Source organism: Clarias gariepinus, chromosome 10 (genome assembly GCF_024256425.1).
Source record: "Clarias gariepinus isolate MV-2021 ecotype Netherlands chromosome 10, CGAR_prim_01v2, whole genome shotgun sequence".
In the NCBI taxonomy this organism is placed as follows: domain Eukaryota; kingdom Metazoa; phylum Chordata; class Actinopteri; order Siluriformes; family Clariidae; genus Clarias; species Clarias gariepinus.
The window spans coordinates 14,330,372-14,353,089 of NC_071109.1; the positions used below are offsets into that span (position 1 = coordinate 14,330,372).

At 39.1% G+C, this 22,718-nt stretch overlaps 1 protein-coding gene across 4 annotated transcripts in view; it reads right to left on the reverse strand.

Annotated features, from left to right (window-relative positions):
- Positions 1-17,268, reverse strand: part of csnk1a1 (casein kinase 1, alpha 1) — a 68,365-nt gene extending 51,097 nt beyond the window's left edge. For 2 of the 4 annotated variants that reach the window (XM_053506249.1, XM_053506248.1), the window contains exons 1-2: positions 16,604-17,268; positions 16,208-16,314 (exon numbers count right to left, since the gene is read on the reverse strand). In XM_053506249.1, the coding sequence (XP_053362224.1) occupies positions 16,208-16,314; positions 16,604-16,726 (230 nt within the window). In that variant the 5' untranslated portion in view covers positions 16,727-17,268. The remainder of the gene's footprint in view (positions 1-16,207; positions 16,315-16,603) is intronic. The other 2 variants (XM_053506247.1, XM_053506250.1) reach the window with 2 other exon arrangements.
- Positions 17,269-22,718: the final 5,450 nt, after the last annotated feature.

Sequence of the window (22,718 nt, forward strand, 5' to 3'; positions counted from 1 at the left end):
AACGCAATTTCGATTCCTAGATGATGCTGTAACCTCTCGCAGCATTTTAAGGGCAACGCGAATAAGGGACTTTAAACATTTATTTTCAAATGATATTGCCCATTCATAAGGGTCTCATTCTAACACTAAAACTATAAGCAAATAATTGATAGAGCTAAAATAAAAAATATAACAGGCTATAGTTCTAGGGGTGGGCGATATACCGGTAGACACGGTTAACCGGTAGAAATTTGTCAACCGATAGAGATTTTGGTCTATCGTCTTAATCGCGGTTGAGATCACGTGACGTTGCACGTTACGTAACCACGCAATACACATTCACTTCTATGGGAAGCCAAACACATCTAAAGTGGGACGAAACCGTGGCACCCCATTGAGGTGGTGTGGGCAGACCAAATATGAAGACCCGGTGGATCACACAGCGTTGCTCGAATTACAAACCTGCGCGACTCTGATAGAAATAGACCGCACCGACTATCAAAATACATTTTACTCCAGGCATGGCAAAGCGGAAACAATATTTAACAGTCCTGACATAAAAAAAATTGTTTAAAAAAAAAAAAAAAAAAGTGGGTCGCGCAGGTTTGTGATTCGAGCAGCGCTGCTCAACTTAGTCCACAGTGCGCGATCCACCGGGCTGCGCAAATAAACCAGATAATTTCTGCGCTACCCAGATAGCCGCGCTGCGCTGTCCACTGGGCCGCGCAGATATTTGGTTCAATCAGGTGTAGCAACAGTGAGTTTCCTTACATGTGACAAAACCAACAAGGAGATTGTAAAGAAAAAAGGTGCACTGTTTTAACAAGTGGTGGAAACACGTCAAACCTTTCTATCATCTGAAATCCAAGCATCCAAACGAATATGGCCAAAGTAAAAAAAAAATTACATTATGTAAACAGTTTCTTTGTTTGAATTTTGTATTCATGCATTTTCAGATACAAATTGCTATATTTAAATATATCGTTATCAATGTAAAGAATTGCTTCTACCGTGATAGAAGCTTTTGGTTATATCGCCAACCCCTTTATAGTTAATTTGAAAAACAGACATTGACATTATATTTTGACCATTCTTATGCTTTGACTAAGACTATTTAAACAGACACTCTTTAATTTCACACTATTTACTAATCATTTTGATATGTACTTCTCTACTAATAAACATAGTTATCATTCACCAAACAGCATCTGTGATTTTTAAATACAGCCAATCATTATTTTAGCATTATTAGCAGCAGCATAAGGCAAATGTAACAGTTTGTTAGATAGCTTGAAATGTTTAATTTACAGTATTGAAATGATTGTCATCCAAAGTTTTATTGCTGAATCTGAACATATGATTATTTAACGAACAGTAAGTTATAGATAAATTAGAACTATACATTTGTCTTTGTTCAGACAGGCCTGTGTAATGTAATTATATATATTGTGTGTGTCTGTATTCATTCATTCAACTTTTGCTAGCAAAAATAACACCGATAAACTAACGCATGCGATGACAAAAGCAACATCAAGATAACGTTATGGTTTGAGCTAGTGATGGGTCGTTCATAAACGATTCGTTCTTTTTGAACGAATCTTTAACGTGACTCAGAAGAACGAGTAGTCTCGGAGAGTGATTCGTTCATTTTCTACTGGGCACGCATGCGCAAATCATCGCAAAACCCGTAGGTTATGTACAGGAAACAGAATTGAGCTATTCTTTCTCAATGACTCTTCTACTCAGAGTCGTTCGTTCTTTAGTCATGTGCCTCCCATAGACGCTTTGCAATGCAGTACACAGGAAAACAGAACAGTTGTCCTCAATGAGTCTTTAAGCCACGAGTCATTCGTTCCTTTGTCACGTGACTCTCAAACGCTATGCAGTGCAATAGACTCAAAAAAACGATTGGAAAATATGATGGTGAACTATTCTGTTTATTATAATATGTCCTTATCTGCATTGCAATATATATTTATTTAATATTTAATACTAGAACTATAGCCAAAATTAGTGTATGTATTGGGGGTCTTTTTTATTGAAAATGCAACATTTTTATTTCTGATTATTTTTAAGAACAAAATTAACTAAATGCCTCAAAAAAAGATTTGTTCATTTTGATAAACGAGATTTAAAGAACCAAGTCACTAGAATGGTTCAAACTTCCCATCACTAGTTTAAGCACTGAGGGACACAGATACCATGCAAAGCAGCCAATCAGAAACAGGTCATCAGAATGTACCCACCTCCAGCTTCTGATTGGCTGGTATTGTCCCTCCTCTAGCCTCTGACTGGCTGGAATATCGCAGCATTGTGCTATTGAGCACGTGCAGCAGAGAGTACAGAAACACAATTTAAAAGCGCAAGAGTTACAGTTCAAGCAAAAAAAAAAAGGCACACTACTACAACCCCACTAAGTAAACTGATTCAACTGTTTAGGTCTGACTTCATGTTAGACATCACAATACCGTAAATGAGGAGGACATGAGAGAAGCAATCAAGTTCTACGACTGAATTCTACACTGTGCGAGTGTGACCAATGAGCGTGAAGTATGCAGCAATGTGTCCAACGCTAGCAAGCGGGACGGTCCGGCATTCCCTGCTGGTACAAAAGTAGTGTACGATATACAACAAATACATTACCTTTAAACACAAGATCTCTATTAATTTCACATTTTAAAGATCCCACATACGAACGCTTCCCTCCATCTACCCATACGTGAAGTGTAAGAAAAAAAAAAACATGAAGTACTAAACACTCTTTGGTATTCAAAGACGGCAGTGTTTTTTCAGAGCACATAGTCTTTAAAAACCAAAGCATTTTAGCCATTTTTGCAGTACTGCATTTTAATAAATAAATATCCACGACAAGCCAGAAATTATTTATACACCTGGCAAATTCTAACAAAGTTACTTCTTTTCAACCAGCAAGTTTTTTTAAACAGAAATGAAACGGGCTTTTCCCAAAAGATAGTGAATAAGAATATGATGTACAAGAAGAATAAGAGTGAGAAAAAAATATATTTGTCAACTTTTATTCACATTTAAACAAAAAGTGGCATATCCAAAATTATTCATACCCTTTGCAAACTGTCAGAGTCTATGGAAAAATCCAAAGATCCAAAGTTGAATTTAAATTTATTTGAATTTGAAGTTCCATAGCATTTCAAATAGTCCAAGCTGTTTTAAATCCTAATAACCCTGATTCATTGGGAAAAGCTGTTTTAATCAACTCAAATGGTGAAAAACAAGCTCTTTGCTGTTCATTTGTAGGATGATAAGACGATATCTAAATGTTTTGAAGTTGGAGTGACTACAGTGCAAAGTATTATTAAAAAATATGAGACATTCTGCACTGTGAAAAATCTCAGAGGACATGGTCAGAAGCCAAAAGTGACACCTGTGCTGGCTAGGAGGACAGTAAGAGGTTAACAAAAAATAAATAAAAAAATCCAAGAATCACTACCAAGTCCATTCAGATGAATCTGGGCTCTGCTGGTGGCAACATTTTAAGGCAGACAGTTCAACGGACACTGCACACCGCTGGGTTCCACGGACGCAGGCCAAGAAAGACACTACTTTTCCAGATAAGGCACACAAAAGCCTGCTTGGCCTTTGCAAATGCTCATCTGGACAAAGAAGACTTCTGATCTTTTGTTTTATGATGAAATACAAATTTAATTGTTTGGCCACAATAATGTAGCCTTCATTTGGCGTAAAAAAGGAGAAGCCTTCAATCCTAAGAACACCATCCCTGAACACTGTCAGACATTGTGGTGGGAACCTATTGTTTTGCGGGTGTTTATCTGGTGAATCAGGGAACCTAATCACAGTAAACAGCACCATGTAAAAGGAGCAATACATCTAAGTTCTTAACAACTCCAGGCAGCCTTAAGAGAAACTTGCCTTAGGCACCAGTGGACATTTCTGCGACCCAGAACACAACGACCCAAAACACACAGCAAGAGTGGTAAAGAAAAGGTTAGCAGACAAAAACATTAACGTTTTGCAGTGGCCCAGCCAGAAATTCTAACTTAAAATCAAATAAGAATCTGTGGAGAGGGCTAAAGGTCAGGTTGATGGCAAGGACACCCTATAACCTGAAAGAGTTGGAGCTCCTTGCCAAAGATGGATGGGCAAAAATACCAGTGGAGACATGCAAAAAGCTGGTCAGCAATTATATGAAGCATTTGATTGCTGTAATGGCCAATAATCAGACTTAGAAAACTTTATTGACAATATTAAATAAAAGTAAATAAAATAGAATAAATCTAAATAAGATCTGAATAAAATCCGTAAAAAGAAAACCACAATATAATATATAGACTATGCTACACACAATATCTATCTATCTGTAAGTCCCGCAGCTGAGTGAAAAACTACTGCGTCCACATTGTGGAGTGGGTGATCTACATTGTCCATGATCGAAGTCTCGACAATGTTCTCCTTTCAGCCTCAGTTTCCATGTTGTCCAGTTCCTCATCCACCACAGAGCCAGCTTTCCTGATCAGTTTGTTAAATCTCTTCATATCTGAAACTTTCATGTTACCACTCCAGCACACCACAGAATAGAAAATGGCACTGGCCACTACAGACTCATAGAACATCCGCAACATGGTGTTACAGACTCCAAAAGATCGGAGTCTACGTAGGAAGTACAGCCAACTTTGACCCCTCTTGTATGTGACCAGAGAGTTCTTGGACTAGTCCAGCTTATTGTCAATGTGCACACCCAAGTATTTGTAATCCTGATCTTGTGATCTTCGCAAGTCCACCACCAGTTTTTTGGTCTTTTGGATGTTGAGCTTCAGCAGATTCAGCTCACACCAGTCCACAAACCTGTCCACAGCCATCCTGTATTCCAGGTCATCCCCACGTTGACAGAACAGTTCCCTGAGGTGCTCCAGTGCTACACAGTACAGTGTCAGACTTACTTCCCTGTAGCCGTACGTACTGTGGCCTATCAGTCAGGTAGTCCATAATCCACGCAACTAAGGGAGCATGAACCTGCATAGCAGACAGTTTGCTCCCCAGCGGGCTGGCTGAATAGTATTAAAGGCACTGGAGAAGTCGAAGGATGTAATCCTCAGGGATGCACTCAACTTGTCAAGATGGCTGTAGGCACGGTGTAACAGATAAATGATGGCGTCATCCACTCCAATCTTGGCCTGGTAGGCGAACTGAAGGCACTCTTGCGCTGGCCACAATAGGGGGCGGAGAGTGTCCAGGACCAGCCTCTTAAAAATACCTAATTTCCACTAGACTGGTGCCAGGTGCCGGCCCGCATTTACACTAGACAGGAGCTCTGCAGGAGCTGCCTGATAATACGTCACAGGCCACGCCCAGTAAACAGAAATGACCATGGCCAAAGTCAGTTTACTGGTTATTCTCCGCCTAGTATGAAAATGTATTCCAGTATCCATAGGCAGCTTATTCGACGTGTTATAACCTCTGAAAGTCTTTCTTCAGTTTTTTTTTTTAGCTTATTCACTATTTGGTCGGTTGTTCGTGTGAAGCCTATGACTATTTGTTCTTCTCTTATTTCCTCATACACTTTTTTTTCCCTTAAAGCACTTTTCAATTTCTGCTGAATCTCGGTGAATGTCCAAAATGCCAAAAGTGCTTGTTTCGTCCGCGCTCCACATTAACAGACTTTGGCCATTTTTTTTTAACGCTCCCTATAACTCCGCCCACCGCTTGTGACGTCACTGGTTCTCGCTAGACCAACAGAGTTTAGGGGCTGGTTCGGTGCTTATTTTAGGGCACCAGCATCAATTTTTTTCTGTGGAAAAGCACGGCACTGGATCCAAAATTGGGAACCGGCACGGGAACCAGAGCAGTGGAAAAGGGGTAAAAGACCTTCATGCTGTGTGAGGTAAGTGCAACTGGCCTTAAAGGCTTTTCTTTTGATTATTTAGAAGGGTATGAATAATTTTGGACATGCCACATTTTGTTCAAATGTAAATAAAAGACGAGTTACATTTTTTTTTTACACCGTGATGCACATCGTCTTATTATTTGCTGGGAGACACCAATGCCATTTCTAATCAAGAAAGAACTTGCTGGTTGAATAAAAATAACCAAGTCAAAATTTGCCAGGGGTATGTATATTTCGGGCTTGACTGTATATAGGTTCAAGATTGTGCAATATTGAGTGACATTTCTTTAGGGGCAAGTTTTGTGTGTTTAAAAAGCAATTACAACTTTAATTCTACATAACTCCTGAAAACCCAAATGCACCTTTTCATGACTAAAGCCTCCCTGGTTGACGCACACCGACAAGACTTCTGTGTAAACAGGTTTTTTTTTTTTTTCCGTTGTTGGTTCTTGGCCAATGCTTTGTTATTCTTTTAACAGCAGCTGGCATCCATTGGATTTACTGCCTTTCAGTAAACCACTCTCATGGAAGTAAAATGCTCAGCTAAAGGAGCAGTAGCACAAGAGGGAACTGTCCAAAAATCACCTGATATAAATTCAATGGGGATTGTTTGGGATTAGTTGAACCAGAAAGTGTATGAAAACCAGCCAACATGTACCTCCAAAAACTCTATCAAGATTGTTGGAAAACCTTTCTAAGTGATTAACTTCATGAGACTGACTGAGAGAATGCCAAGTGTGTGCAAAGCTGTCACCAACGCAAAAGGTAGCTACTTTGAAGAACCGCAATTATACTTTAGAAAATCATTTTTATAAACTTCCAGGTTCCAGGGTTGAACCCTAAATAGTGTTAAATGAAAATCTAGTGCGCCAGAGCGTACAACCAATTGTCACACACTCACTAGTATTGAAGCGATTTGGAGGCTTGTGTTAAAGAGCTAGTTACCTTCGTAGTTATAAAAACACGAATAATTCAGATATAAAGAAGAAATTAAGAAGTCAATGTAATTTTTAATGAGTCAAAGTGACACTTTTTAAGATGACAGATTTTTTTTTTCTTGCTGAAAGTGCTTGACTGCTTAAGAACATGTATTGTCAGACAATTGCTCTTTCCTCATTACTGACTCTTGTACTAACTTGTATCTACATAGAGAGGACATACCAACATACACAAACATACATAAAAGAGAATATAAAATATAACGCATTCTGAAACCATTTACGTGTGCGGTTGCTTCTCAGCTAAGAGAGTCAAAACTGGTAGCTACAGCTGTAGAATTCCTAAAGCTCTTTTTTTGAGAGGAACAATAGATTTAGTAGCTATCCTAAAAAATATTCACTAGAATAATGGTATTGTATTATAAGATACATAAAAATTTGAAAAAATCTAAGATTCCTAATTTCTTTGTTGTTTTTAAGAGGTGATTATGAGTGTTTGTTGACTGGACAGAAGCATTCTATGAGTGGGGATATCAAACTCGAAGGACATGGCTTCACATCAAATGAAACGAAGTAATTTCTTCAAAATAACTCAGGAAATATGGCCGCTAAAGATACATAGTCAACGCCTGTGAACGAAAAGTAAACAAAATTTATCAAGTTTGGGAAAACATGCACAGATTTACCACTATGACGTTGTTGCTTTCATAAGAAAAGTGGTTGTTTATTTCAAAATATAGAAAACTAAGAAATTGCTAATGAACCATATAGCCTTCTCTATAGGGAGAAAGAGCACACAGACAACCCACTCTCCTAGTGCAATATAAAGACGTGCAATAAAACAGTATACAGCCAACATTCTGTGTAAATACAATATGAGGTGACAAAACTGCGATATATGCATTTGCAGAAAGCGATTGCACCAAAACATAAACCGGGAAACATCTAAAATTGTGTCCCCATCAATACATTGTGAAAAGCTGTGTAAAAGCCAACATAGAAACTCTTAGGCCTTGTTCACACGGGCGTTAAAATCGAACGATTTTCTGGCGTTCGCAGCATCTGGTGAGCGCAGATCAAGCGTTCACACGGGCTTTGGTGACGTGCGTTTGTCCGGCCGTGCGTTTATACGGAGTCGAAAAAAGGGTGCATGCAGCTTTCTCTTGCGTTCAAATCCCAACGAACGCAAGGAAGATGGCCTTTATTGCATTTTCTTCACAAAAAAAATATTTTTTTACATTTTACGCTTCGGAGGACTGGATATATCCCCTGATTCTACATGCTATACATAGGGAAATGCGAAAAAAAGCCAAATAAAATGTCGGAGGAAGTTGATCCAGCACCAGCTACAGCAGAATCAAAATTGGAAACTGACATCCGACAGTAATTAAAATACTTGCGCGGAAATTTTCGCATTTCTTCATAAACCACAAAAAAATAACTTCTTTTAACCAGACGGTGTGCAGTCAGAGGGTGAACCCAGTAGCGGTGGCAATTTTTCTCTCCGTGCGTCGCTGTATTACAAGAATTTTTAAAACAAGAAGATTAATGTCAAATATAACAAAATAGTCCGTATTAAAATGAGGCACGCTTAAATAAAATGACAAGGGGTTTCAGATCCAGTTCCAGACACTGCCACAGGTTAACACACAAACTACAATTTGGGCTACAGGCTGGCGTTAGACAGAGGCAAATGAACGCCAGTGTAAAAGTCAATCGAGTGCTACTACAAAACGCAACAAACGTTTAGAAAGCGTTCGTTTATCCAAAAATTTAACGCCTGTGTGAACAAGGCCTTAATGCTCCTAAACCTTTAATGCATTCAGAAGGTAACCTGATTATACAGGTTAAAGCATAATTAAAAGGCTGTTACTTAGCCACTGACACTGTAGTTGACTGAAGCAGGTGGAAAAGTACAACACTGCAACCAGCTTTCTAGCCCAGCACAACTGGTTGTTAAGGAGGAAGGGCTGCATTCATTGCATCATCACATGGTATCACGTTCTAAGCGGGGGTTGGGAAGAGACCCCTTAGGAATCGGTCTGGGTCCTGTCATGAACCAGCCAGGCGTTTAAAAACAGTATGAGAGCATGTGGCTCAGACCTACACCGCTTCAACAAGCTGCAGGTTATTACACTAACCTTACATTTATAGCATTGTCAAGCAATTATATGTGCTTTATCTATCTTTAAAACATTTTCTGACCTCACAGTGATCATTTCTATCTTAGGAAATAAAAATTGTGAATTTTGCCACTCGCTCTCACATTCGCAGATGCATACACTATTTTAGAGAACATATGGAACTGCTTTGGGTTACTCTTTCAGCAACAGAGCCATTTAATTGTCTCCACATGTCCTGTTTCAATTATGCCTTGTGTATGTTTATAGGGGCAATACAAGGACAATGCTCAACAGCCCAACAGAGTGTGGACTGTGTGGGCAGAAGTACATAGTCATGCAAGATTACAAAAGGCTTGGATAGCAGTCTTCTGCATTTAATCCAAAGTTTAGGCTTAAGCTCTTCATTAGGTATCTCACTGGGACAAGCAAGTCAGCTGCGAAGTGGTTGACTGTCAAACCTTCTTCCTGATAATGTTGCAATACTGATCCTTGAGAATCTCAGAGAACTGTAAGCATCGATTTTTCAGCTGATGGTCTACTTCTGAATTAATTTTTATTTTTTGGTCAGTGAGTGAGGAATTTTCATACTCTGCCATTTACTCTCAGACTCAGTCAAATCCAAATCTCGTCACCAGTGCTGATTCTCTTTAAAGGTCCTACACATTATATTTTTCATTAAATTTTAATATGATCTTTAGGGTCCTAATGAAAAGTTTGTATTATACGTTAATTAAAAATTCAAAAGGATTGTGTAAAAAAAACACTACTTTTACCTGGTAAAAGCTAGGTCTGTTCTCAGCAACCTGTTTCAGTACATGCTAATTTAAATGCTCATGACCTCTGCTGAGCCCGCCCCCCCCGTTCTGTGGGGCGTGACACGTCGGGTATAGCGACGGAAGTGTAGTCACAACGCAGTGCTTTGTGGGTAATGCAGTCCAAACTGGAAAACTATGGATTATAGAGCCCGAGCCTGTTTTCTTCAGTCGTTTTTGGTTTGATTTAAGTACGGAACCTACGCGGAAGTTTGTAATATCGCCTGACAATGCAGAAATTAAAAGAATGGACATGCATCGACCCGTTTGTCTTTCTCATCACTGCATGTGCATGAATTAACGGGCTGTTGCGCTGCCGCGAGCAACAACAAGAAAAGCGGAGAAACTTACCGAGAGAGATACGGACGCGATGTGTTTACTGATGTGTTTACATGACTTCTTAATCTTCGGCAGACATCGTTATAAACCATCTAACGTAACAAAGGTAAGCATAATATAGTTTTCCGACTACGTACACAGTTTACAACTAGACAATCACCTCAATGCATTGTTTATTATAAACGGGCGATTAGGGATATGTACACAGAGAAGAAGCCATAACCATGTTCTATGAAAGTATAAGTTAACTTACACTCCGCATTCATCGTGATTATTTGAAAAGGCGATCTGCAAAGACTTATAGTAAAATAAATTACACTCACCGAGCCTGGTGAAGATGAAGCAGGAACACGAAGCGTTAGTACAGATCCGATTTTTAGGAGCAGCTTCCTAGTAAAACCTGCTTTATATTGACCGGCATTTATAAGGCAGTCTGGTGAAAAATGATTATCGCAAACATGAACGCATTTAGGTAAATCGGCGGGGACGTTAGCTTTAAAAACTAAATTCAGCCACTGCGTCCTCAGTGGCTCAGATACCTAACCCTAGGTAGGTACCCTAGGTCACTAACCCTAGGTAGTGAATGACGACTGCTGTGTTCGCTATTACACCCAACAACTGTACACAACACTCGCTTAGGCGTCATTTTGCTCCAGCGGCGAAAAAACAATGGCCGACAGCTTCTTCTCTCTCGGGGCGGGTCTTTGCTAAAACACCAGTGTCAATCAACTTGTGTAGGAACGCCCTCTTGTGATGTGGCGTCACAAGGCAAGGCTTTTGCGATTGGCCTGATTTCAGAAGGGGGATGTTACTGTAATAAACGAAAAGAAAACCACTGTGCGGCTCTTTATCATCGTAGAGTGGTTGTGTACGCACTCTCCTAACACACAGTTTAGTCCAAACAGCTTAAAATAGTGCATGTAGTGCTGTATGACCCCTTTAAGAAAGTTTCACCTTTCTAAGACTATCAGAATAATTTAGTTTGCAGATATCCAAACGCTTTGCACCAGATGATAAGCACTGATAAGACAATGCGACCAAGAGAAGGTTTAATATAACTGGAGCGTAGATCATTTTTGATACTACCTTGTGTTTGTACACTTTAGGAAAAGAAAAATAGTATGTATATTATATTAACATTATCATAATAATAAGATAAAGATAACATCATGGCAACATATAATGTACTATAAATAGGAATAAATTTGGTATTACAAAATTTACATTTTTACAAACATTTGTAAAACAAGGGGTCGCTCTCAGGAGCACAGTAAATTACAACATTGTACCGTGTTAGGGTGCCACCTGTCTATTCACCTGAAATTTAACAGTCGTTAAATTTCCACACTACCAAGTATTCCACAGTCAACTGCCAGCGGTGTTATGACAAAGTGGAAGCGATCGGGAATAACAGCAAGTCAGCAGCGAAGTGGTAGGCCATGTAAAATAGCAGACCAGGGTCACCAGATGCTAAGACTGGTGACCCTGGTCTGCACAGAGGTTGTCAACTTTCTGCAGAGTCAATACCTACAGACCTGCAGAGTCAATACCTACAGACCTGCAGAGTCAATACCTACAGACCTGCAGAGTCAATACCTACAGACCTGCAGAGTCAATACCTACAGACCTCCAACTTCATGTGGCCTTCAGATTAGCTCAAGAATAATGCAATGAAAGCTACATGAAATGGGTTCTTATGGCCATGCAGCCGCATCCAAAGATTACATTAAGTGCAATGCAAAGCATCGGATGCAGTGGCGTAAAGCATGCCGCCACTGGACTCTAGAGTACTTTGGAGTGATGAATCTCTGACTGGCAATCCGATGGACGAGTCTGGGTTTGGCGGTTGCCAGGAATACGGTACTTGTCTGACATACGCATGTTTGGTGGAGTGGGGATTACGATGTCGAGTTGTTTTTCAAGAGTTGGGCTCGGGCCACTCCTAATGCTTTAGCATACCAAGACATTAGGACAATTTCATTCTTCCAACTTTGTGCAACAGTTTGGGGGTGGCCCCTTCCTTTTCCATCATGACTGCACACCAGTGCACATAGACATGGATGTACAATTAATAAAATTTTAATCACAATTTTGCCTTCCTACAGTAAAACGAATATGATCTGACACTGAAAATACATGCTCCACCAAAAGAACAAAAGTATGATGCTAGAATTATGCCAAAACCCACAAAATGGTAAATTGTGCAAATAGGATACACCTGCAAGAATTATGACTGCACATGCAAACCAAACAGCTACTTGCACATTAATTTGAGAGTGCAATATTGCAGGCTGTGTTTGGCATTGCATCAAAATTAAAACACACAGGGCCCCCCGAGTGACGCAGTGGTAAAGTGCTCGCCCTATCACCCGGAGATCGCTGGTTCGGTTCCCAGTGCTGTTATCTCTCAAAGCCGGAGGTTCAGAGAGAGCTGATTGGCTGAGCTCTCTCAGAGGGGAGGGATGAGGGGTACTTTGTGTTCCCACATTAATCACGGCTCTATAGCCACTCAGCGGCGTCTGCGAGCTTGCGCACGCGGAAGAAGCGGCTAGCGCTTTCCTCAGAGTGTGTTACTCCGCCCCCAACGGTGCGTGATCAAGCAATTCGAAAAGATGCGGTCGGCTGGCGTCACGCAGTTTAGAGGAAACACGTGATAGTCTACTGCCCTCCCGGCTAAATGGTAGTAGTAGCCTTAATGTGGGAGCCCCCTATTGACGAGGAGGAATTGGCAACGACTTAATTAGGGAGAAAATCGGGAAAAAATTAAAACACAAGTGAAAAAAAAAAAAAGCACATTGTCACATTTGTCTTAAATCTTGTCAAAAACATGTACCGATGTTCATGCACATGTACATACAGTTCAACCAAATAAAAAAAAAACTTTTTTCTGCTCAAGTATACAAATATAACAGACAGTTTTGTGCTTTTAGCTCTGGTATATTGTACACATTTCTGCACATTGCAGTGTTTTTGCGCCAGGAGACTTAAGTTCCATTATCTTAACTGCAAAAATGAAGAGACTGACGCATGGCATAGGAACAGACATAAGGTTATTTAACATTAACTGGAAAAAAAAAAAAAAAAAAAAAAAACGACAGGATCAATGGCAAAAAACTAAGAAAACCACAAAAACCCACGGAGAAAGCAATAGGTTAATTGATAATTTTCTCCAGAGTCTTGCATTAGGGTTATGACTAAAACCAAACTATCAAGGTTCAAGTCTGCACTAATCCAAGAGAAGTTATATAGTGAAGAGGAGAGACTTTTTTATCAGATATGGCAATTCAAGCACAAACACTCTTATCATACTCAAATATTTTCTGTGTATCTGTACTTTAAAGTAGTATTTCTGATCCTTTATGGAAAAACCCTTTTCTTTTAAAAAGAGACTTGTTACTTTTTTTAGCTGAAGGCACAATTTTTCTACTTTTTCTTTTAGATTTTTCTACTTTAAACATATGCATTGACACTTTCACTCACATCATGACTAATCTACACGAGATATTAGGTGAAGATTTGATGAAAATAGAAGATTGGTTAGCGTCCCAAAATGATCGACAGTTATCTTGATAATGGAGCTCACAGCTTGGGTCTGTGGGTCACAGATTCTTCTGGCTTTCTTTTCAAACCTCCCGAAAGGGCACACATATGAGAAGATCATACTGGATCTGGCTAACTAGCATAGTAACTCAGTGCAAGGATCTGTTTAATGATGGAAACTTAGGGCTCTGCAATTCATTAAATTTCGATTTCGGGTCTCAACGATCACAAAAATGGTGTAATCGGAAAAAAATATTAGTTATTTTGACCTGTGTTCTGACGCGCGTGCACATCCGCACTTTCGCCCTTCCAGAAGTCTGAACTCTCTTACTCTATACTGTCAGCAAAGAAGTTGTGTATGTGGTATCTAATCGCATTTAAAAATCAACGCGAGTGAAGATGGCAGAAAAAGAGACAGAAGTCTTTGGTTAACAAAAAAGGTAGAAGCAATTCTGTTGATTGGGAACAGTTTGGATTCGAAGAAGCGGACAAGGATCAAAAACATTAAGTGCAAGATTTGCTACGCGGTTGTATCGGCACCGGTTGGTAACACCACAAATCTTTTTATCCATTTAAAATTTAAACACAGACCGATATATGACCAACTAATAAAGAAACAGAAAGAACGATGAACAACCCCCACAACATCCTCCACAGAACAAGACACGCTCTTCAGTGCAACTCCGTATCCATCCAGCTCAGAAAGGCAGAAAAAAAATAACATGCCGTTGCATACTTTTTAGCCAAAGACATGTGCCCTATTAGCACAGTTGTGAACGAAGGATTCAGGAAAATGATAAATACTCTGGACAAGCGTTATGCTTTGCCATCGACACCATTGATAATTTATTTTTTATAATTTATTAATTTTATTTAATTTATATTTTATTTATTACTTGTTTTCAAAAAAATGTGGAAGTGCACTACATTGTTGATCTTGTTTGCCTTTATCTGTTTTATCTGTCCCCACCCCCCCAACTCAGTGGACGAATTATTCACAAACCCCCATGCTTACATAAGCCTTAAAACACTGGTCACTTGAGGTATTTGGGGACATAACAGTCACCATTTCTTTATAATTCTACAGGAAGTGCACTCTGAACTATTTACACATTTTCATCTCAAATGGTAGAAGTGAATTGTTCGCTGTTTGTTTAGAAATAATTATGGTAAAAGACTGATAATATATGCTATTCGGTAAAAATATTGCTTTTTTTAAGTCGAATGTTAACCTCTTACGTTAGTTTGCATTGTTCAATGCTGTCCTTGTTTTTTTACGCGGTAACTTAATTACTTAAAACTTTTTTCAAAATCAGGAAGAAATACAATATCCAATCAGGATATTTATAAAATTGTGGTACTTATAAAACTGTCATAAACAGTGTGACAAAAGAACGAACGACTCGGAGTAGAAGAGTCGCTCAATTCTCTTTCCTGTACATAACCTACAAAGGTTTCGCAAGGATTTGCGCATGCGCGCCCAGTAGAAAATGTATGAATCACTTAGAAGCTACTCGTTCTTCTGAGTCATGTTAAAGAATTGTTTAAAAAGAACGAATCGTTCATGAACGGCCCATCACTATTAACCTCATAGAATAATAAAAATTCTGTATGCTTGCAGTATACCCATGTTTAATTGCGTAGAACGCATGCACTATATAGGACAGCAATGATAGCAACTAGTAGGATAAGCTATACCAGAGTAATGAGGCTAAAAATGCTTACCACAATTTGTTTAATTAATGGCAAATCTTAATGGAAATCAATCTTTCCTAGATTTGCATATTAATGTTATCGACAGGATTATTTTTAAATGTGTTTAAAGTACTTTTAAGTATTGTTTAGAAGCAACTCAGCTAGATAAACAAATCAGTTAACTTGGAGATCTTGTACTTTTGTACTTAAAGTACATTGTAGAGCATGTACTTTAAGACTAAAACTTTTGAGAGGTAGTTTTACTTGTAGTGGATGACATTTTGGACAAATACTTGTACACAAGCTTGTTTGTTATGTGTTCCTTCATATTCCACAATAATAACGTTATATTCTGCCTTATCCTTAAAAACCTTCTCTCTTACTGTATGCTTTTAATCTACAACATGTCATATCAGTATTTAAAAAACAAATTAAAAAAATCTACACCAGTATGGGTGTCAGTTTGAAGGAAATAATAATAATAATAATAATACATATCTAACCCAAAATTGTGTGTGTGTGTGTGCTTGTATTGTCATTATTTTCAATAGCACATACACATTTTGTAAGACCTCTTGGCTAGCTGCAAAATATGAAGACCAATGTTTAGCCAATTACATTTGTGGAGCGTCACACAGACATTTATAATTATTTATTTAAATATTTACCAGTCTATAAAAAGTGCACACACTCGCAACACAGTGAACATACCAGACACTGTGACAAACACCATTACTATATCCGGAAACTAGCTTTCGACCGCCTTCAGCCGCCATTTTCTATCCGAAAGGGAGGACATGTTGAACAAACAACAAAAGAAGGGCGGCCATTTGCAACTGGCGCAGATGTAGACTTTGTCATTTGAACATGTGCCGCATTATTTTATATTAAATTATATCTTACCTGATGTGTGGAATGCCAACTCCCCCTTGAAGTATTTTATACAGCTTGCTTTCATACAGAAGCTGAGGGTGTCTTGCTTTCTGCGACTCCAGTTTTACAGCGACCTCCTAAATAAATATAGGGCGAAGTATACATTTTAAGAGTACTGAAGAACCTTTGGTAGACGGAGCTTATATCCTATTCAGTTACTTCCTTCATTGTTTGATAGAAAACAACATTGGAAACATGAAGGGGCGATTTATGTACAAATATTTAATTAAAATTACGTATAGCTTAGCTATCGAGTTATGAAAGTGAGTCAGCACAAACATCGGGATTTCAGTTTGATTCCATGTTTACAAATGATATATGGAATTTATATTATTAGCACTGTTCGCTGATGGACTTTAACCTTACCTCTCCATTTGTGATGTTGATTGCCAAATAAATGTCACCAAATGATCCAGATCCAATTTTCCGGACAAGCTTGTATTTTCCACCGACAATAAATTCGGCTTTAGAACCGCTGCTACTCGCCATGACTTTTGTGCTTCGTAGAAACTATTCAATGATGGCGTTTTAAAACGGGATATCTGCGTCTCTTTGATCTACTAGTAGCTAACTACCTTTCGGTTCTTTTCTCTTGTCCGAATCCGATCTTTTGAAGAACGCTCGCTAGAACGCACACTAAAAGCCTATCGTCTCTCACGAAGATGAATATTTCATAATTATGATCATATATAGTTGCTCGCCCTTACGTGTTTTCCTATATATATCCAGCTTAGTGATCAATTTTCCAGCAGCGCTGTTACAACGCCGAAAACAATCTAGCTAACCTCTTACATAGGAAGGACGCTGTACGGACCCGTGTTCGACGCTTTCTCTAAACCACCTCAATTAGAGGGGCAATTTTACACTTTTAACCTTATCTTACAGTGAAACGCATACACAAACGAATTAACTTTGTCTGTTGTAATATTAACAAATTGTAGACGCTACTTTTTTCCCAAGAGCGCAACCCACTCAATCCGCCATCTTGTTCAGCCGTTCGTCTCGAGCAGATTAACTGGTTCTCTTCTAAAGAATGATAGCATACTCCTGCAGGCAGGGGAGAGGTTGTGTGATGTCACGGAAACGAATACAATGAATTCGGGAACGTACATGGGGACGTGGCCTTATACGTTTTGCCTGAGGAACTCACGTTTAAACTTTAATTATTAGTATAAAAGAATATTACCATGATGAACACATTTTTATTCCTCTCACTGCAAACATGTGTCTTTTACGAAGCGCATAACCCTTGGGGCTTTGTGTTATTTGCGTTCCTTCATGTTACGGAATAGCAAGTTTATCATTTTCTCAAATGATCAAGTATATTAACATGATAACTAATTGTGTTCCAAGTTTAAAATAAGCCCTACTTTATGTCCTAATCATACACAAAAAAAATCAGAATAGGTTTTTCAGGCAATTTTATGCCATTTCAAAACTTAACATCATAAAGTAATGGCAGACGTTTTGCACAAAGACCTTTTATATTTTACATTTGATGTTTGACTGCTAATCAGAAGGGCCGGTCTTCAACACCAGCACTGCCAAGTTCCCACTGCTGGGCCCTTGACGAAGGCCCTTAACCCTCAACTGCTCTGGGACACATTCACCATAAATGTTACTCTGGAAAATGGCAACCGCTAAATGCCATATATGTAAAAGTATTGCCAAAAATCTCTGTCACTTTAAGAAAAAACTAAATATCCAAACTGCCTGATCCGTAATTTAAGTTTCGTGAATATTGGTCACTTGGGGGTGCTAGTCAGTTTTGGTATCTGTATGTTACATAATTTGTCTGTGGTGCATTTAAAAATTTGGTAGCAAGTACTTTGACAACTGAAAAATTATGCCAACTTTGTCCAGCTTGTATTCTGAAGAAGTGATGAAACAATGGTTATAATTCATTTGCAGTATAGTTTTTTTTATTTATTTAAAGTGTTCTGACATTTTTTCACGAAGTTACATATGAGTTATGAACAAGGGGAATAATTTAAAAAGTTGTTTTGCATCAATACTGAAGCTCAAGAGTGGATCTATTCCGACAGTTAGATAAGTTCATTATAATCACTTTTGCCTAATGTATCCAGGAGTTTGTTCAAACCAGCTGTGGGATTTGACATCTATAATTATATTTTTCACTTTTTTTCTTTAAAAAAAAAACATAATAATTATGTTCATCTTCATACATTATTTAGTGTTTTTAATTTTCAATTTCATGAAGTACAAGTCAGTCATATTTTATTAAAAAATAATAATCAAACTCATCAAATAGAAGCAAAAGGAAAGCAAATATGTTCTTATAAACCTAACGATGTTTTAAATGTTGAAACTTCAAACTTATTTTTGAAAAAAATCCTCAAGAATATATGGGAAAGCAAATGTTTTAAACCCTAGCAAAATAAATAATGATTAAACTGCATCCAGCTATTGCGGATGCAGAAAAGTTAGTCCATGCATTTTTTTTTTACCTCCAGGCTGGACTTTTGCAATGCATTCCTTAGTGGGAGTTCTGGAAAAAGCATTCAAAAGCTGAAGTATATTTAAAACTGTGCTGCTAGGATCCTGATGAGAATGCCTAAATGACCATATTATGCACATTCTTAAATCTCTTCATTGGCTCCCTGTTTCATTTAGAATTGAATACAAGGTTGCCCTTCTTACCCACCAATGCATCTATGGAGATGCCCCTCCCTATCTCAAAGATCTTATTACCTCACATACATCTACACGCAACTCCGCTCTGTGTCAGGTCTTCTAAAACTTTCTAAGACCAAGCTTCATACAGTATGGGAAATCTGACTTTTTGCTTAGTTGTCCCTAGACTGTGGAATGCCCTCCCAGAGTATCTGAGGATGACACAGACTTTTGATGATTTTAAGTCTGGTCTTAAAGAGTCTTATCTTTTTGTTAGAGCTTTTGAGTTAAAATAATTTGTAGCACTTTGGAAATTTCCTTTAAATACAAAGTGCATTATAAATAAAAACATTATTATTATTTTTATTATTATTAATGACTAATACATTATTTAAGTTACAACATCAAGTTACACTTACTGTTATTTGTTTTACATACATCGTTTAAATAGATAACCATGTACATTCCTGAACAGTCCTTTCATATAGTGGTAAAAGTGTCATATGCTGTTAGTCATCTTAGAACTTGCTGTTAGAACATTAACAATTAAAATATATAAATTTATGTTAATAATTACCCATTAAAAGCAATTGACCATTTAAAAGTATTTTTCTATAGAGGACATCACAGTTTTTACTTCCAGAAAATTAAAGGTGCAATTTTTCTGGACATTGATTTTTGGTTTCCCTGTAAACAATAGATATTAATGAGTTAGTTTTGAGTGTAACTTTGTTTTCTTTGTGAATATATTGAGATATATTCACAAATCTGGTGTTTTCAAGTTTTTTTTTCAAGCTGTATTCAATATATACAAAATGTATGCAAAAACATCCTGACTTTAGATGCTGAAGCTTGAGTGTTGCAATTTTTTAAAGTAACATTAAGTTTTGCATGGTAAGTTTATTTATCTAGACTAATCTCCTAGCCTGTCTGTTTCTTAATAGCTAAAGAACTTCAGCTATCAGTTTTGTTTTCACATTAAAAATGTCACATAATCAAACACATAAGTTGCTACTAAAAAATGTTATTTTTGTCTTATTTTATAATTATTTTTCCCTGGAGTCTGTTGTGTACAGATGGTACTCAAGCGGTATACTAGTTTTACTGCTGCGCCTCACGGCGGCATTTGGGTTTGTGCGTTTGCTGGCTTTTACCACTGAGTGGCGCTATTATAACTAATATCTTCTATCTATACATATAATTAAACTGTAAAGTTGGCTTGTCTGTTTGGCCTGAAGATATTTGGGAAAAAATAAATAGGAATATGTAAAAAAGGTAATAAAATCAATCAACACATCACACCAATTTTTTTTTTGTCTGCATGTTTGTTTGTGCACGCATCACATAAAAAGTACAAAATTAATTTTAATGGGGTTTTCACAGGTGTCTTTGGTCGGCTTGAGGTAAGATATAGACTTTGTTTCATTGCAATCAGCCAACAGGAGGAAAAAATAAAAAAATTGAAATTGAAAAATGCCCAGGCTACACTCGATGCTGCGTGAAAACGCTATGGGAACATCTTGTCATGTTGCCGGTTGTGAAGCATGTGTGTACCAAACACGCCAAATTTTTGGCTTTTATAACCTCGGTCAGGTGACGTCATCTGATAGGACGCACCTGCAGGTTATAAATAGGACTGAACTGGAAACATTCCTCAGATTCTTGTCTTCACCTAGTTGTAAGCGTGTGTGTCTAACCAGCAAAATAAGTGTTTAACTCACCAATAATGGCAGAGTTTTAAACGAGATGTCCCTCCGTGTGTATAATCCATATCGGAGGGCGATCTCTACACTTTACTGCTTCGATTAAGTGCTACGCGCGCGCCTCGCATTCCGAGCCGCCGCGCATTCCTGGGGCTTAAACTCGTGCATCCGGCAGAGCAGTGAGAGACGGACTTAAAACTCCTTTCTTTCGCGTTCTCATCGGATCATGAAATCCCTCTGTCCGCTCGCAAGCGCGCACTGCGCTTCTTGTGAATGGGCAAGGATAAACATCCTGTCTTGCTTCCTTGGAGATGGAAATAGGCTCTAAGCACTTAAAAATAAATAAATAAAAATAAAAACATAGACGTCGGGTGGCCAGGGGCGGAGCCTCAACGACGCTCTCTCCCCTTTTCTTAGCAATCTCCATATAAGTTAACCCTTTCATGGAGTAAGCTGTATTCATCCCGTGTTTTCCTGCCATCAACTTATTTATTTATTTAAATATAATTGAGGTAGAAACGCGGAGTTATATGATGACACCCAGATAGAAGAGACGCTTCCAGGCTATCTCTCTTCTGGGACATCATCCTTCCTGAAAAACTATTACTTCCTTTCAAGCTGTGTAGACTTTTTATCTTCCCTGGAGGGAAAAGCTTTTCAGGCAGCAGGTCAGGTTGGCGCATTGCACACCATAGCGGTTTTGCACGCCTACCAGGCTGACCTGCTGAGAGACTTGAGTACTGGCGGGGCTCTGCAAGGTAAGGCGTATTGAATTTACGCCGGGTCACAGACTTGTCTCTTCGTGCAACAAAGCAGACGGCTTGTGCTATCGGCCGTTTTATGGCTGCTATGGTCTCCGCGGAGAGGCACTTGTGGTTGAATCTCAGGGGCATTAAGGAGAAGGATCGTGTATTCCTCCTTGATGCCCCGTCTCGCCTCCCGGCCTACTTGGCGATGTCGTTAACTCGGTCGCCACTAGGTTCATGAGGCGAAGTTATATAACAAGCCTTCGGGAAATTCCTTCCCCGCCTTGCTCAAGAGTCGGGACTGTCGGCCACCCAGTCTCGACCGGGTCTGACTGTTGCGAGGCATGAAACATACAAGGAGAGTGTTTTTGAGCTGGGCACCCCCTCACAAGATTGGGGTGCGTCACGCAATCCGCCTGAGGTTCATGTGCCCAGGACAGTGAGGGGTGGCCCCCCAATGGGGAGAGGCACGCAGAATTCCTTTTAAAGAATGAAGTGTTCTCCCTGGCACCCCCAGGAGGTTGGTGTTCTTGCTCCGCCACCACTGGTGTTTCGGGCAACTCCAGTCTCCAATAAAATGTTAGTTCTTCGGGTTTTTCCTGCCGTGTTTCAGGATGCCGAACATCTAACATCCCCCCCGTTTAACCAAGCCGCTGAGCTTTGCCCCTTTCTGAGAAACTGGCAGCGTGGAAGCTACTGCCAAGTATATCTCCTTGGGCACTAAGCACTGTACAGAGAAACTACAGGATTCAGTTCTCACATCACCCTCTGCGTTTCAATGGCGTGGTCTCCACTTCCATGAAACCGGAAAGTGCAAGAGGAACGGGGGGCTGCGTCCAATTTTTTAGATTTTGCGGGCTTTACCGCTATCTAAAAATAAATCAATGGAAATATTGCCACAACACAGGAGGTTCCTGAGGTTCGCTTTCGGGGGCGAAGCTTACCAGTATCGGGTCCTTCCATTTGGTCTAGCTTTTTTACCCGTACATACACAAAATACATGGATGTAGTTCTGGCTCTTACGACTCCAGAGCATCCGTATTGAATTACATGACTGGCTGGCCCAGTCTCAGTAGCTAGCGCTTCAACATCAGCATGTCGTTCTAGCCAATCTTTGTTTCCTAGGATTGAGATCCAATGCCATGAAAGCATGCTCTTTTCTGTTTAGAGGACAACATTTTTGGGTGTCACATGGAATTTGAGCGTAAGCGGGCACAGCTGTCTCCCGCTCGTGTCGAATCCATTCTCAACACCGTCAAGGAAATCAAGCTAGACCAGAAAGTGACCATCACTTTCAGAGATCTTGGCTCTCATGGCAGCTGTATCCACGGTGACACCTTTGGACCTTCTGCACATGAGAGCATTTCAGTTGTGGCTAAGAACCAGGGGATTTTACTC